Here is a 16,735-nt window from a genome sequence, read left to right on the forward strand (position 1 = left end):
TACCCATATTTAAAAATAAAAATGTTTGCATGTGCTTCTGCAATAACAATTTCCAGTCCTTAGTTTGTAGGCTCCTCAATATTTTCCAGTGATAGTACTGACCTTGTGAGTGTCAAATGAAAACCTACTAACAGTAAGGTTGCTTTTCTTAGTTACTTTCTAATGACCCTTTTCAAGTAGTGGTGTGCTGATTTATGAATTGTGTTAATGTAAACGAGGTAGCGCATTCAGCTGAGCCACCATTTCAGTGTATGTAGCATAGGTGTAGGAGACTGCATGAGCAGTTTCTCTCTGACTGTAAATAGTCTTTCAAAGCAGTGATTTATTTGTCTGCCAGAAACCTTTTTCGCAAACTCATTTGTCATAAATGCAATGCAGTGCTCCTGGGACAACCACCTTTGAAAAGGCGGAAGATTGTATTTTTTATATCATTAAAGCTGTGTGGAAAAGTTACTGTGGCTATTAACAGTGTCTGAGATGTGTAAAAGATGACTTCGTCTTAGTCCATTTCCCAAAATATTAAGTAGTCTTCTTAACATCATACTTAATGTTTGCCCTCTTGTTCAACATATGTAGGTGTAAACGTTTTTGGAATTTTATCATAATGGATCCTGAGTGAAACATTCTGTTGCCTTCCCCTGAAGCACTGCTTTTATAATGAAAATAATATTTGTCATATTAATGGAGGAGGTTAGTCACAAGCCCTTCTGGAAATAGCACATAAGATATTACTTGCTCAGTAATTTATTCTCTCTTAAAGCTAGTACTGCAAACACCTGGAGGTACAGGTCTGGGCTTCTGGAAGATCTGATTCAACAGCTGTGCAGCATATGAAAGCGTGACTAATGCAGCCCGAGCCCCTGTGACAGTGGCTGCTTTTTTCCTCCTTCCCCAGCAGAAAAGTCACAAGTCAATACTGAGGCTTTTTCCGGGAATAGGATGGCATTTTTGTTGCGTCTCGCAACAAGACAAGATACCGACAGGTCACTGTAATGGCTTAATTGCAGAGTGATAGGTCAAGAGCAGGCTGAGGATTGTTTCACAAGCTCAGAAATGAGTCTTGAGTTGCTTACTTGCTTTAAAAGACCATGTGGTACCAGGCGCTGCGTTTCCCTGCCTGGTGGCAGTAACCTTTGTGAAGCACCAGTGGTGTTACACTCAAAGTCTGGTTTATGGGCAAAGAGGAAACTTACTAATTTGCTAGGACAGCCAAGAATTTAATTTTAGTATAATTGAGATCTTAAAGAGTTTAATCATTATTAGTCCAGATTCCTTACAGGAAAAATGAAAATCATGCTGTTACAATTGTTACATACACATTTCTTAGTTGATAACCCTTCTCCTAGGGTTGTGCTCTCCTGGGTCCTACAGTTGGCAGTCTCATTCTGGCAGTAGGTATTGCATTGAGATGGCAACATTTGGAGCCCTTTGCCGCTAGGTATTTGATGTTCAGGTTGGTAGTTTCTTCATCCTCACCCTAGGGTACACTTCGGGTACTTTTTTATATGTATGCTTTCACACACCCCTTTCTCTTTCTTCATCGGTGTGCAGCTCTGCGTACATCCTGATTGACCACGTACGGTGACTTTTACCTGCACTGCACAGTGTTACCGGGTTATTTACAATTGTTGCCTGGAATTTTGAAAAGTGGCAGCTGTCTGTAGTTTTCTTTATGATTTTTCTCCTGGAGTCACAGAGGAAAGCTGTAGATGCTCAGAGTTCTAAAGATTCCTTTCAAACCTATCTTTTGCAACTTTTTTGTTGTATATGCTCTTAACTCTGAAGTTTTCCAATCCTGACTATTTTTTTCGATTTCCAACTTGCAGTACTTTTCTATGTCTGATTTGTGAATGGTTTTTGGCTTTTTTTTTTTCAGCTGAGAATTGTAGGTGTGATTCTTATGCCTAGTTTTTTGTTGTTGTTTTGTTTTTCTTTTTGTTTATTTTTAAGGTCCACTGACATTTTCGAGTTAGGGAGACTTTCCTTTCCCTAGCAGTCCAGAAGCCCGCATCCACAGATGTCAGGGAAGCTCCTTGCTCTTGACAGTCCAGGGTGCAAAAAAAAAAAAAAAAAAGGGGGGGGGGGGGGCAGTGTTCTTTGCAAGGCATGTTTACACAACAAGAAATTTAGTGGAACTGTAATTACAGATGTTATCATACTCTTAGCTCACAGTTATGTCATCCTGGTGAAACTCTTACTCCACAAACACATTATGAAACAGGCATAGTAATGAAAGCTTTGTGGATGTGGGCAGAGTCTACCTGGGAGCCTGGTAGACAGTGTCTGCAACGATATATAGGAACTGTGCCGATACGTATTTGTTTTGTGTAATTGTATAAAGCGCTGATACCAATCCATTTCAGCTGCTAGCTGCAAGTGTACTACAGATACACAATAGCTGACCTTTTCAGTCTGTTTAAATTTTTTGCTAGTATAGTTGAGGTCTAGTAAAATTCCTCAGAAGGTCTGAGGTACAGGCTCCAAATCTTGGTGCACCTTTTGTTTTCAGCTGTCTTGGATCAAAAGTTGTGAAAAGACACCTGCCCACAGTAGGTATGAATGTCTCAAAATTCTGAGAGGCATTTATGAAGGCAGAATTACTACACTGTTAAATAGGACTTGCACTATAACATCATTTAAAAGAAAACTGCAATTTATTCCATGGCACCAGGTTATAATAGGCCTCAGTCTTACCTTGTCTAAAGGGCAAAGTCTGACTTGGATTTATTCTACTGCTGATATAGTATAATTCTAGTCCGTAGTAATTAAGTGAGTCCATAGAAATAAAACTGCTAGTAAGTTGTATGGTTTGGCAACTAAAGTTCGATTTAATGCATACCAAATTCTTTAAAAGAAAAGGAGAGAAGTACAGAAAGCAGGAAAAAATGAGTGACTTTCCACTCATTTCCGTAAAGTGTGAACGTTTCCTTAAGAGGTGGTGTGTGCAAGTGGAAGGATTGTCAGCTCACGAGCTTAGAGAGACGTCTGCAAAAACATAACTGAGACAGGTGTGTGACTCCTTCCTGAAGCTGCTGTGTGTCAGTGCTAGGGCCAGCTCTGAGTCCAGAGCATGCTGTCGTAACTTGACTGTGAAAATCTCTTTATGAAAGGATTGATAATAGAAGTTTGACATAGTTTGACATGTTGATCTCCAGTTGTGGCAGATTGCTGCTGTGACACAGAGTTGCTGATTTTTGTCTTGACAGAGTTTAGATCCATTCTCTGGGTTTTTAGACTTCTAGCTGTGCAGGACGATGGGTTCAGTAATCTGCTTGCAGAGAAGTCAGATCACAAGAGTTGGCTAACTCCTGCTTGTGCTTTGCGGCATGAGTTTGTAATGTATTTTGCCAAGAGTGCTTCTGAACTTCACAGTACGAACTTCTGGTTCGCAGTAAGGAATTAAACTCAGTTGAGTTTCAGTGTCAAGTTGATACTCAGTCAGAACTTGGAGTTTCTTTTAACTCAGGACTTTTTCTTTTAACTTGAAGTGATTTTGACTTCCAGATATAAAAAAAAAAAAAAAAAAAAAAAGAGAGAGAGAGAAGAAAAATCCAAACAATATTATGTACGTGTCCCAGTTTTTGTCAGTACTGAATGTATGCAGGGACGTGTCTTAGCCAAAGTAAGACAGCCCACAATAAAGTGGACAAGGAAGCCTCAGCAGTTTTGAACTTTGTGAGTGAAGCAAAGAAACTGTAATAGAAAAGGCAGCACCTAATGGCCAAGACACCAAAGTGTAAGGATAGTCAGTTTCTATTTTCTGCTCAATCGTTAACATTTGCTGTATACTTGGTTATTTTTGTGTTGAGATTTTCTTTAGATGGGAATGACATCTTTTATCAGAGTATTTTAGTGACCATTATATGTGAAGGGCTTTTAAAGGAAAAAATATTCTTATGATTTGGTAGAATGCAGATAAAATTTCTCCTCTGTGCAGGGTGTCATCCCTCATGTTACCTCTTACAGGAGTGGAATCTTAAAAATAAATAATAATTAAACACTATTTATGAGGTTCCCCCAGTGTCTGGAGAACATTTGTATAGCATCGACACTTTATCACTTTACTCAATAGAGGGAGCTGTGACTTTTCTGAAAATCTGTATATAAACTTCATTCATGCTGAAAATGAATTGATTTGCACTATTAAATCAGCTTTTGGAAGTAGTGTGTATTTTCCATGCAATGGTTGATAGTCATCTTTTCAGTAAATACTTAGTTTTACTGTTAAATAGAAATGATCATGAAATGAGTTTAGCTTTAAAAATAAAATCATTTAAACACCTCTCTTGAATCTCATTTTATTTTCCCAAAGCAACTTATGCCCTGTTACATGCAGAAAACCATAGCCTGACAGCAACAAATTCAGCACATATAGGTATCTTTATTTTATTTAGAATTGTATGTAAATACAGTGGGTTCATCCTGAAAATGTGCATGTTTGAACACATGAGGTTCTTACCTTCTAAACTTTCTGCTGTAAGAAAATGTCTTTCATGTTGGCTACTCCAACAGGTCCTTCCTTAAAGGCTGTCAGTAAGATATCTACCTAATGACTTAATCGTAATACCATGGAGTGGGTCGGGTCGGAAGGGACCGCAAAGCCCACCCGGTTCCAACGTCTGGCATGGGCAGGGACACCTCCCACCAGACCGGGCTGCCCATCCAGGCCCCGTCCCTGCGCACTGCCAGGGATGGCGCGTGTTGATATTTATAAATATTGCTCTGACTTCCAGGTATAACATTTCTGCTTACCCTGTAGAATGGTAATAACAACAAAAAGTACTGAAAACTGAATTTGGAGTGCAAGTAAAAAGTTGTAGATGATCTAAATGAGAGGCATATTGGAAATAAAAATCAAGGGTTACTGAGCATTTTTAAAAGAAAAGTGGTTAAGAGGTATTTTATACTAAAAATAAACTCATTCTAATCGTGCTTTATGTCGTTGTGAAAGGCTGTCAGGCTGAGGTACTTGTTCATTAGGCCAAGTTCACTTTAAATTTGAAAATCAATCTTGGTGGCTTTTTACTAAAATCTTAATTTTTTCCATCTGACTGCAGTAACAGTATTTTTGCACATTTGGAGAACAAGGTCAGGGCCTGGGCAGAAGACTGTGTAGACATAAGAATTGTATGTAGTAAGCTGCTATTTTCACAGAAGGCATCAGTGAGTTTCCAACACTACTGAATTACTTCTTTAGCTGTATCTCCACGATCACTATTACTGTCCACCAAGAAATGGTTCATACATTATAAATGAGGTGGTGTAGGCTGCTGCTGGGAATGTGCCACCAGGAATTCTGATGCAGTATGCTGGCTGGAATACCTGTTCAGAGGTTTGATGTTTCAGGATTTTTTACATTACTTCATTCCTCTGTGGTTTTGGAAGTAATACATAATAAACAGCTTTGGAAGTGCTAGCATGATGAGAGATTATTCTGAATGGGTAAGGAGTTTAATGTCCCTGAACAGACATACAAGAATTCACAAATCAATCTATTGAAAAAGAAATGAATTGCTATAGGAAGGTTAAATTGGAGGAAAAACAACTTGTGATATCCTGGTGAAAGAAGACTAATGAAAAAACACGCATGTATCTCTATGTAAGAGTAGGAGACTTTCATTGACTGCAGATCACAAAAATCTGTTTGGAAATGCTGAATGTGAGGTCTTGGTTAGAGGCAAAGGAGAATGTTGCTATCATCAGTTTTGCTAATCTACCAATTCCGATCCGTCTGATGTGGATTAAATTTCAGCCAGCTGGCTCCTTTCCCTTATCTATATCCTTATTCTGTCCAGACTCTAAGCCATGCAGCCTGATGGGGAAAAGAGATCTGGGTGTCCATTAACAAACTGGAGATGCTGTACGTCAAAAGCTATGGCCAGAGGAGGTACTGGACAGTACTTGGGACTTTCGACACCAATTCCTGAGGGTGGGAGTGTGATTACTCCAACCCACCCACACTTACTGTGGGACAGCATGGAAACATGCAGCAGATGAAAAAGCAGGATGGGTCAGCCTGCCCTGCCCTGCCTGCTTCTGGTGATTACTTCTGACACAGTTGTGGAGGGAGTTCCTCTTGTATGCTGTATTACAAGATGTTCAGCTGCATCTCCTTCACCAGCCGTCCCACTGGTTGCTGGGCTCCCAAATGAAATACGGCAGTACTAGGGATAGACCATAAGAGATGGAGAGAGTTCTTTGGACAGGTGATTTTCAGCAATGGATGGATATTGTCGCGGGAATGCTTGAAAAACGTGGTGGTTTTACCAGCAGTAAGTGTGTGGCACTTTTCCAGACATGGAGACTGTTCAAAGTGGTATAGATTTCCTACACTAAGAATTAAATGGCATGCCCACGGCTTCTGAATGTAGTCAAACTGAAGAGCAAGAATTACCACGTTGAGAGTAGAGAATGATGGAGCTGCTAGATGCAGGACCCCTGAGCATCTGGTATGTGCTCCCCCAACACGAGGAGGTTTTTCTAGTGTGTTAGTCCTGTCAGTATCCTTTGCTGTTGGTCTCAGTTTTACAATGATCCTTTAGAGCCAGGTAACAGGGTAACATATTGTGTATTTCCAGGAAAAGTGAACATTTTGAAAAGGAGTTCAAGTTCTGGCAGGGAACGGTTCCTCTGTATAGATACAGTTAAGCATTTCTGAGACCTCTGAGTTACCACTGACAGTGACAGTGCAACCCAATAATGCTCTTATGTAACAGCTGGGGTTTCCAGTACTGAAATATGCATCTTCAGATGTTAATTTTGGATGACAGTTATAAAATAAACACCTCTGTTTAATCTTTTTCTAACTTTCCCTTTGAGTTCTATGTAGAGAACTTTACTGACCCTTCTCATAACCCTTCCTGGCCCACTGCCCTCCAAGTCATTTGATGACTTTAAAAATAGGCTAAAATATTTTTTCTTAATAAGGCAAGAATGCTGGCCGAAGTCACCTCTGCTTTTCTGCACAAATATGCAGCCATGCATGAGAATGAGGTGTACTTCTCCAGTGCATACCGTGAAGAGTAATTTTGTATGAACGCTGTGTGCCACTACCTCCAGCCAGGTATATGCCAGGCTGTGCCCTGGGATCCTGGTCCCTTGACTTATTATAGCTAGAGCATGACGTGGGATCCTTTTGGCCATCATGGCAGGGTTTCCTTCCCATTGAAACTAGGGTCTATCTGCAACACGGGGCTGTATGAGCGTTTGAGAATACGGAGGGGAATATCTTTTTCTCGTTTAGATCAAAGGATCTTCAACTCAAGGATCTCCAGAAGTCCAGAGCTTAAAAACCGTCTCAGATCACATAAATCACAATTCAGCTCAGTTTCCTTCAGTATGATATGATTCATACACTGGAAATATTTCTGTTGTCGATGATACAGAATGTTTTTTTTTAAACCCTCTTAAGTCTATTTAATGTGTATAAAAGAAGTAGGAAGACGTTCCTGTTGGCCTTTATTCTGTACAATTTCAGATTTCTTAGGCGTCACTATTTTTTTGTTCAAACCTGCTTGGTGTTTTCTCTTTAAATACTGCGTTACTGCTTCAGGGGATTGTTGTGTGAAGGTTGCTGCTATGAGCACGCTCCCGAGGGGCTGGCGGTGAGGTGCGAGCTCCGTGTGGGGTGTTACCGGGACAGCGGGGTGTCGGAACCTGGGTGTCACCGGGAGGGCTGGGTGTTGGAACAGGGCCGTCACCGGGACGGTGGGGTGTCGGGACAGGAGCATGCCGTAGTTCTGAGCTGTAGCCATAGAAGGACACGAGCGAAATCTCAGGCAGAAGGCAATACAAAAAGGCTTGGAAATAAAATCCTAAAACGTTGAAATCTGAGAATGCCGCGGCAGGAGGTTGCCCGAGATTGGCTTATTTCTGACAGCCCGAGCCCGTCGCTGTATCTGTGGGTTCTGTTTTCCCCTCCTCCTTTCCCAAACGGCCCGGCGGATGCCCGAGCCCATCCCGAGCCCCGGCGCCGTGTCGGAGCGGCCCGGGCGGGTCCCCGCTGCCGGTCCCGAGCCCCGGGAGCCGCGCTGCCGCTGCGCCCCGGCAGGGCCCGCTGAGCGCCCCGGGCGTGCGGCGGCCCCCGGGGGCTGCCCCCGAGGCGCCCTCGTCGAGGCGCTGCACGGCCGCGCCCGGCCCCCACCGCGCGGCTCCGAGGGGGGCGAGGGGGGCGGTGCGCGTCGCGCTCCCCGCGGGGCTGCTCCCCGGGGCTCTGCCGCAGCCGGGCCCCTTCCCGCGGCCTCGGCGCGCCGGGGGCCGGGCCGGGCCGGGCCGGGCAGGGAGCGCGTGCCCGCGGCGGGGGGCGGGGCCGGGGGCGGGGCCGCGGGGGGCGCGGTGCGGTGCGGGCGCAGCCCCGCGCCCCGGGGCGCTCGGCGCGGACCATGGTGCAGCGCTTCAGCCTCCGCAGGCAGCTCTCCAAGGTGGGGCGCGGCGCGGCCGGCGGCGGGGGCGGCGCCGCCTTTGTTCGCCCGCCGGCGGCGCGGGGCGCGCTGCCCGCGCTGCCGCCGCCCGCTGCGACCCCACCTCTGGCCGCGGCCCCCTTCCCGGGGGGGTCCCGGCACCGCGGGGCGGGCGCGCGAGAGGGGGGTGGTGCCGCGCCGGGGGCGGCCCGCACCTGCGGCACCGGGGCACCGGGGCACCGCCACCGGCCGCGGAGCGGGGCGCAGCCGGGCCCCCCCCCCCGCCCGCCCCCGGGCCCTGGGCTGCCGGCGCAGCGCTGCGGAACAAAGGGCCGGCCGGGAGCGCGGTCCGCGGCGCGGTGGCGGGGGGCTCGCCCTGCCCAGGCTGCCCCGGGGAAGGGAGCGCTGAACGCCCGCGGTCCCGGGATCCGCCCCGGGCGGGCGGCGTGGAAAGCACTCGCACAAAGAAATCAGCCCGAGGACAAAACGAGGCTGCGTGTGCGCTCCAGGTGAGAGCGCTGCTCCTGCAGAGCCGCCCCGCGGCCCTGTCCGTGCGCCAGCCGCTGGCGAGGAGCTGGCCGTGGCTCTGCAGGCAGGAATTGGGGTGTCGGTGGGACGCGTCAATAACGCGCCGAGTTCCTATGTTACCTTCAAGCCCTTTTTGTTCCCATAGTGTATTTCAAATGCGTTTATCAACAATTTAAAGTGCTGTTATCAGCATTTAAAATAGGTCAAAATTCACATCCTGCAGACTGCCTTGGGAAAGGCTGTGGTTTTGCACTGAGTTGGTACCTTACTCATTTCTGTTTGTTTGAGCATCTCCTCATCTTAAAAGAAACAACAGGAACCTTTCAAGGGAGCGTGGAAAAGGGAAACTTGCATCTTCTAGCAGTTTACCACCTTCTGTACAAAGAGCTGTGCCTACAAGCAGAAGTCTGTGCAGGCACTACAGAGTTTCACCAAGACTTGCGAGGGGATGATCGGGTTAGTGTTGCCTGCTGATGGTATGGGGCAGCTCAAATACTTTTGAATGAACTCTTTTGGATAACTCGTTTTTAATTCTGGTTTACCTGAGGCAAGCGGTGTGATTTGGGAAGATGTTCACACTGACTTTTACTGTAGAAGAACTGCTTCTGATTTGATTTTCTAGCTCAGTCTTCTCAATTGTGCCTTGCACTGGTTTAACCCTGTTTGTGTCAAGCCTGCTCGGATTTTTTTTTTTTTCTGGAATAGGGGCTTGTTTGATAGTTCATTTCATGTTGGTTGCTCTAGGTCTTGGTACTTAAATAGCAAAATTAAAAAAATCAGTTGTATCAATAAATAATCAAAACAGATTGTGTTTTACCTGGATTTGGATGTAGGATGAGAACTCCATCCGCTTGTCTCACTGTAGGGTGGGATAGGGAAAGTCACTTTGTGCTTGACGCTTTGGGGAAAGAGAAGAAAATGGCATTATAAAGCATTCTGTCGTCTCTTGTATGGAAACAATACAAAAGACATAGAATTTTGCTAATCTGTTCATCAGCCAAAACGCAATGACTGCCAGTCTACATAAAATAAAGTAATGCTTTATTAGTATTTATGATGCAAAAGTCTTGATTCCTTGGTTGCTAGTTAACACTTAAGATTTGGCACATGTCTGCAAAAGGCCTAGAGCACCTGCAACCAGGATGTATTCACTTCTTGGATAAAATAGGAGGTTATTAAATAGTGCATGTATGTAACACAGCTCAAGGTCAAAATCCCAGTGTCTAGCTGTATTTAATGGTAGATGTTTCAAATGCAATGTGACTAAGCTGAAAAATGCTGTCACCAGCGCATGTAAAACTTCAGCAAAGAAAGCGTGGGACTTAATGCAGGAAGGAAAAATCAGGTTTCATGATGCAAGGTTTAGCCTCAAATAGCTGGTTTCACTTTCCAACATGACTATTTGCACTGCGTGGCTTTGATCAAATCCTTTAAGCTCCCTGAGTCTCTGTCTTCTTTCTACGAGTGGGGTTAATGCCTTTCTCTTATTTACATAATGGATGTCAACTTCTGAAATACCGTTCTGGGGAGAGCTGCATAAGCACTTAACCTTATACTAACTTATGAAATGTTTGCATTTGAGAACCTAAACGTGTCAGCAATTTCAGAAAGTTTTACAGAGACCTATCTTACAGTGTTACTACTTATTTCACGTATGCCAAGTCAGCATTTAGTATTTGTGTGTGATTGCATGGTTTCTCTGTTAGTTTGCCAGCTTAAACATCTGTAACTGTTAAAAGTTGGAGCCATAAATTACTGCACCTTTATTGTTAAGATGTAGGACAAAATACTTGATGGCTTTCAGTTTGGTACAACAAATACCTTCCCAAGTCCAAACTCAGCTTGTTCACTTAGTTTCCTCTGCTTCCCCCTACCCTCAATATCAGAAGTGTCTCGCAAGTGCTTTGGTTCCTGCCACTCTCCATCTTAGACTGTTTAGAAATCCTTGGAGGGCCTGCAATTACCCAGTACCTCAAGAAGTTCTGCTGCTTTGTTATAGTTTAGCTGGGGAATTCCCTCACTCCTGGAGTAGTGGTACAAAATTGTATCCAACTTCTACTCGGCTTGATTTTGTCCAGATGTTTTAGCTGCATTTATGAAAGTAAAAAATTGAAACAAACCTTCCTTGAATACAGTTCAATTTTCTAAGTTAAAAAGCATACCCTTTCTTTTAAAGGCCTGCTTTCTCAGAAAAGATTTAGGTAAGCCAAATAGTGCTTTCATATATGGCTGAAGTTTTGACTAGAAAAGGCCAGGTCCAAGTTAATGGAAGAAATAGGCCATGGAGGAAAAAAAAAAAAAAAAAAGTGTTTCTTGTGAACTGCAATGATACTTAATTCATGTAACCAGCCTGTTAAATGTTGTTAAAAAGCTGTAGACTGGACTGTTTAGCTCTTAAGTACTAAACTGGTTTATAAGCCTCTGAACTGTGTGCTAATGTGCATTGAGTTTATTCGTGAGGGAGGAACTTCAGTGGACTGTGCCTAACCAGGGTTGGAGTGCTCACTCCAAGGTGAGGGTGTATGAATTTGCTGCTGTGTTGACAGTGTAGTCTGCACACCTTGTCATTCACATAGGGGAAGTATCTTCCAACAGGGCTTTGTTGGCTTTCTGCGAGTCCCTCTTCTGCATCAAATTTGGTCTTGAGAGAATATAACCAAAGACTTGATGTCATACCCCAAATGGATTGCTCTTCTTCCAGCTCTGATCGTTAACCAGTATTGGTGGATCATTTCCCTTATTCCCTCTTATTTTTATGGGTTTATTCAATGGGAATCTTTTCCACATGTAGAAATGATATGGTAAAGATGAATGTATTACAGAGTAAATTTTTTAGCAACCTAAATTTCCTGTAAAAGGACATGGGCTAATACAGAATATTAAAACAAATAGCCCCTTAATACTCTGTCCCTTATGCTGTCACCTAAAGACGTTCTCATGCAGACTTATGAAGCTTAGGATCCAAGAATTATTTGTCACAGAAAAATGTCTCTGCTAAGTTCTGTGGATTTCCAGAGCATAACACTTGAACTGTGTGTGCCTCTATCCTCCGTCCTTGTGTGTCTGCTTCTGACTGGAAAAGGGGAAGTCCTTAAAGAAGCTTGTAATGTAGAAATAAATCACTTGGTCATTTTGTGAGTCAGTGAAACAGCTACCCAGGAAGGTAACAGCAGAGTTACCTCGTACTCCTGAGCTGAGGAGCCAGTTGTTTGCAGCTGCTCCCCATCTTCGGTGTGCTGGATGAAGAAACACACCTATTGTTAAGATCTACTATCAAAGGTTCTCAGCTCTGAATAATATTTTCCTATCTGAAGTAAGCTCATTTTTATAGCAGCGTGCTTTATTGGTAAGACCTCGCCAAACATAAAGAAATAGCGGTCTGTGTTAACCAGTTTTATCAGAACAGAGCTCTCCTGATATTAAATATTCAAAGCAGAAATTACATTTATCAAAGCTATGGTGCTGATTCCACTTCCATAGCTAAAAAGGTCAAGAGATAGATACTTCTGTTCGGCCCACTGATTTTTACAACATAAAAGCATCAAAAATTCCCTCTGTGTTCAGACTGCGTGTTTCTGATAAAAAATATATAAAATAACAGGTCTCACGGAGTTCTCAGAGAAAGTGATAATTGAGCTGATACTAGCACAGTCTAGCATGGCAAGAGTCAGAAGTAAACAGAGAATTTGGAAATCTGATGCTTTTCAACATTATTCTCATGTTCAGTAGAACAACAGCAAGGTCTACTGTACAGAAGGCTCCTCGAAATAAAACCAAGAGGCAGTGGGATGTAGATAGGTCTGCAAGCATTGCTATAGCCGTGCAGGTGTTGAGAGAGTTCTGCCAATAAGAAACAGCCGCAAACTTTTCTGGGTGAGATGGGGCCCTTGAGAAGAGAATGAACTTCCAGTGCATCATCTTGTTCCTAGAAATGTGTGGAGAGATGTTGCAGACTTACTTCTATCACCTTACAAAGGAAAATGAGCTTCCGACCCTCTGTTTAAAGAAGCAGAAGTAACAGGCTTTGTGAGGAGTTTGTCCTGTCTCAGTGCGACAGCTTCATGGGTGCTGTTACAGTGCAAAAGTAAAAGAGATTTGAAGCATCTTCCCAGACCACAATGTTGTTAGTTAATGGGGAATGTAGGCCTATATCTATGGGGATGTTAGAGGTAGGAATAGAGATTTTTGTTCATGAAAAAACATTACAAACAATCCAAACAATTGCCCATATACATGCCAGCTAGGGGTCTGGTAAATTACATGCGATGGCTCGTTGCCAAATAGACTTACAATGTTAAAGGATGTAAACAGTCTACAGATGGAACACAGCTTACATAAATGAATACTTTCTTTTAATAACAAAATTCCACTGCTCATGGCAGTTTGCTTTGCAATATCATCATACTTTCTAATATGTGCTTACATGGGGCTGGATAACAATAACAATCGGAATTTCCTACCAGCAGTGATCAAAGGAAGCATTAAAAGCGTTGGCATCTTTACTCTGAATAAGTTACCGTTAGGGGTCCTTTGTAGGACTTGAAGCTCATGCAGTATTTGTTCATCTCCTCACAGTTTCCCATGTTAAGTCAGCCAGTATTTCTTCACAGGCAGAGAACAGTTTGCTCTCACTTTGTAAATCTTTCTATTTTGTATGTGGCAGTCACTGATAAAAACACATATGTAAACTAGTCCTTTTCAGAAAAGCTTTTCTCACTGGAAGAAGGCCTTAGAAGTTCAGGGAAAACAAAATAATAGGAGCAAGGGAAATTGAGTGAGCTTTTCAGTATTTATGTGACATACAGTTCAGGATTCCCTGTCTTGACAGGGGATGTGACGATGGCCTCCAAAGTGATTCTTACCAAAGATGAACTGTACATGCTGGTGAGTAGAGATTTGCTGGTGAGATGAGGATTTGGGTGTTTCAGTGGTGGGGTGCACCTGTTCAATACATCAAGTTTGTTCAGGTGTCCCAAAGCCACTCCTCTGAGATGGCCACGTTTAGTGCAGGTGAGCTGATTGTTGCAGTTCTGTTTGCACCAGGCCATCACATCATTGTATCGCACGTCCACAAGTGGCGCTGGAGCACCTGAATCAACTAATAAGAGTGTGAGTATCTTTTCACACCACTAATTTCATATTTTGGGCTACATGTAAGATAAATTGACAGGTGATAAGGCTCCTCCTTGAGTTATCCATCCACTAAACTGACTTTTATCTTTTGAGCTGTAATTCAAAATAAACACGGCTTTTGCTTCATGAAGAGACGGATGAGAAAGCAGGTCTCTGGAGCTCTTGGTTTATAGAAGAGCCGACCGTGGGTCCGTTTCCCATCCCTACTCACATCCTACTTTCCTCACCATGCAGTGTGCTGGGCACTCCCCAATGCTGGATCTGATCCTGCAGGAGTGGCCAGGGCTATGGGGAGCCGTTGGGCACCAGCAGAAGCCTGCTCGAGAGCATACACTGACACTTGCAGTCATAAAAAGGTCAGCAGCCAAGCGTTCCCAGGAAAATGGTCAAAAGCTTTCATAGCTCAGAATAAATAATACGTCAGAGTTTCTGTTCTGTTTGACAAACTGAAGGGAGTCCAGCATGCCAAAGTAACTCTTCCTCAAGCTGTCAAAATGCTGTTTGTAGTAAGAAGCTGGGGCTGTTTCTTTCTTCCAAATATCTGCTGAACTGTGCATTACATGGTTTACAACTGTCTGAGAATGCAGCGTTGCTTCTGAGCTGCTGGGTCTCAGGAAATCTGTTGGAGCATCTGTCTGACTCAGAGGTTGGCTGAAAAATGAAATTCTTCTCCACAACAGTTTCCTTGTCCCTTCTCAGACTCCTTACTAAATAAAACATACATGGGAAAAACAAACAGATGGTGCAGTGGGCAGGCGGTGCGCCACGGGCTGAAGTGCAGAGCTAACCCAAGCGGGGCTGCCACTGGGGCGGTTCTGTCAGGCGGCTGTACCTCTGGGGCGGGGGGCTGCTCGTTTGTTCCGTTTTGGTTTTTAAATTTCAGTTACGAGAATATGAACAGGTGATAGAACAGGCTGTTTTCCTGACTACTGGGTTGTAGATGTCAGCCATCCCATCAGCCTTCTTTGAGGTGTCTTACCTGTTATTTTGGTGTAAAAGTACATAACCTCTACCACGTTTTTAGCTCTTAATTAAAGAGAAGACAAGCTAGTTCCATGAAAATCGTGCATTAGCAGAACCTTGCAAGTGAAGTTTCTTGATTGCTTTTGTGTATTATTTTTTAAATGTGGTTTCATATCGTTTGTGTCTTAGAAAATACTTCGTATTTCAATACCTGATTTAGATGTTTCAGTAAGTAAAACATTAATCCCAGTACCATATTCTTGCAACTTTACTTTTGTTCTTGGATTGATTCTTTCCCTGCATTTTTAAACAAGTCTTCCAGGCTCTAAAACCAGTCTCCCTGCAAAATTCACGATGAGAAAATTGGGGTGATTCCTACTAAATAACTTGGTTCGTATTGATGTAAAGTAATTTTTAAATCAATGGAAGTTTTTGTTGGTATGCAATAAATAAGGTTGTGTATACAATTTAGTATGCTTTCTTCAAATGTGGTGAGATATCTTGTCTTTTGAACACAGAAATTAATTAGTTTGAAGATGTAGTCTAAGTTCCAGGACGCTTTGAACAACATTGACATGAAAAAAAAACTAGAGAAGCAAGCGTTTTTTTGTTTTGTTTTGTTTTAGCTTAAGATGCAATTTGGATGCCACTGAGATCAACTGTTATTTGAATCAGGAATTCGGCTTAGAAAAAAATCCCATCTGCACATTAATAATTAATTCCCACAGCATATTAACTTCATTTTCTCCATTTCTCCATCTATGCTGGTGTGACAATCATGCTGCAGGCCGCGGCACCACCTGCGGGGCCTCGGTCGCCCACGGGTGCACGCCGGCAGCAGGCTGAGCCGCTGAGCTGCCAGCCTGCTCGCATCGGCGCCCTGCCTGAGGGAGGGCTGGAATCGAGTTGGTGTCCCGGGCACCGACACACTTCTGTTACGAGTTGCGACTTATGAAAAATACTACAGTCCCTCAAGCAAGGTGGAGAAAAAAGTACAGCATGTGCTGGTGGGCATCTACCTTACCCCAGCCCACTTCTCGTCCCAGTTTGCTTTGTCCCTGGATTTCTTTCCCAGGGAACCAAGGAGCTCCTGGCTAGTACTGAAGACACCTTGCTCCCAGAGGTGCTGCTGGCACGAGCACTGCCTTCTCCGGGCTCAGCCCCTGCCGCAGACGCTGCGTGGGCTCAGCATGAGGCCATGGCCTGCACCGGGGAGGGAAGGGCCTCCTGCTTTTCCTGCAGCACTGGCAGCTGTAGCCAGACCTTGCTCTAGCTGCCTTGCAGGTGTCAAAGTGCGGCTGCAAATGAGCGTGGTCTTGCCCCTGTGCCAAGCGTGCAGAGAAAAAGTAGGAGCGCCATGCTTGCTGTCCTGTGCAGGAAGGGAAACTGGAGGAGGGAGGGCAAAAGAAATGGTTTGGTAAAGAAGCCAGAAGAGGCCTGGCAGAAATACAATGTGGGTAGACGTTATGTAGTCACATGTGGTATCTGCCAACAGAAATTAAGCTGTTAAAATCTCCAGAGCAGACTGGAACTGCCATAGGGATGTTGGAGTAGGTCAGTGGACACACATTTCCCATCTTCTGGAAATCAGATGTGGTTGAAGCTACAAACTGTGAAACTGCAGCTCATGGGTTCTGTGCCTCTATGATCTTGAACAAATGGCTTTAATTTGCTGTTCCTCAGTTCTGTTATCTGGAAGACCAACCAAACCC

General features: G+C 44.1%; 1 protein-coding gene across 2 annotated transcripts in view; it reads left to right on the top strand.

Annotated features, from left to right (window-relative positions):
* The window catches only part of TMCC1 (transmembrane and coiled-coil domain family 1), a 132,120-nt gene that overhangs the window by 67,546 nt on the left and 47,839 nt on the right, over positions 1–16,735 (top strand). Inside the window, exon 1 of one of the 2 annotated variants that reach the window (XM_084530939.1) lies at positions 8,354–8,420. The exons of the other annotated variant lie outside the window; for it this stretch is intronic. Within the exon in view, the coding sequence (XP_084387065.1) occupies positions 8,382–8,420 (39 nt within the window). The 5' untranslated portion in view covers positions 8,354–8,381. Of the gene's footprint in view, positions 1–8,353; positions 8,421–16,735 lie in introns of those variants that run through there. 2 annotated transcript variants of the gene reach the window in all.

The sequence above is a fragment of the Aythya ferina genome (assembly GCF_964211825.1).
Source record: "Aythya ferina genome assembly, chromosome: 10".
Lineage (NCBI taxonomy): Eukaryota > Metazoa > Chordata > Aves > Anseriformes > Anatidae > Aythya > Aythya ferina.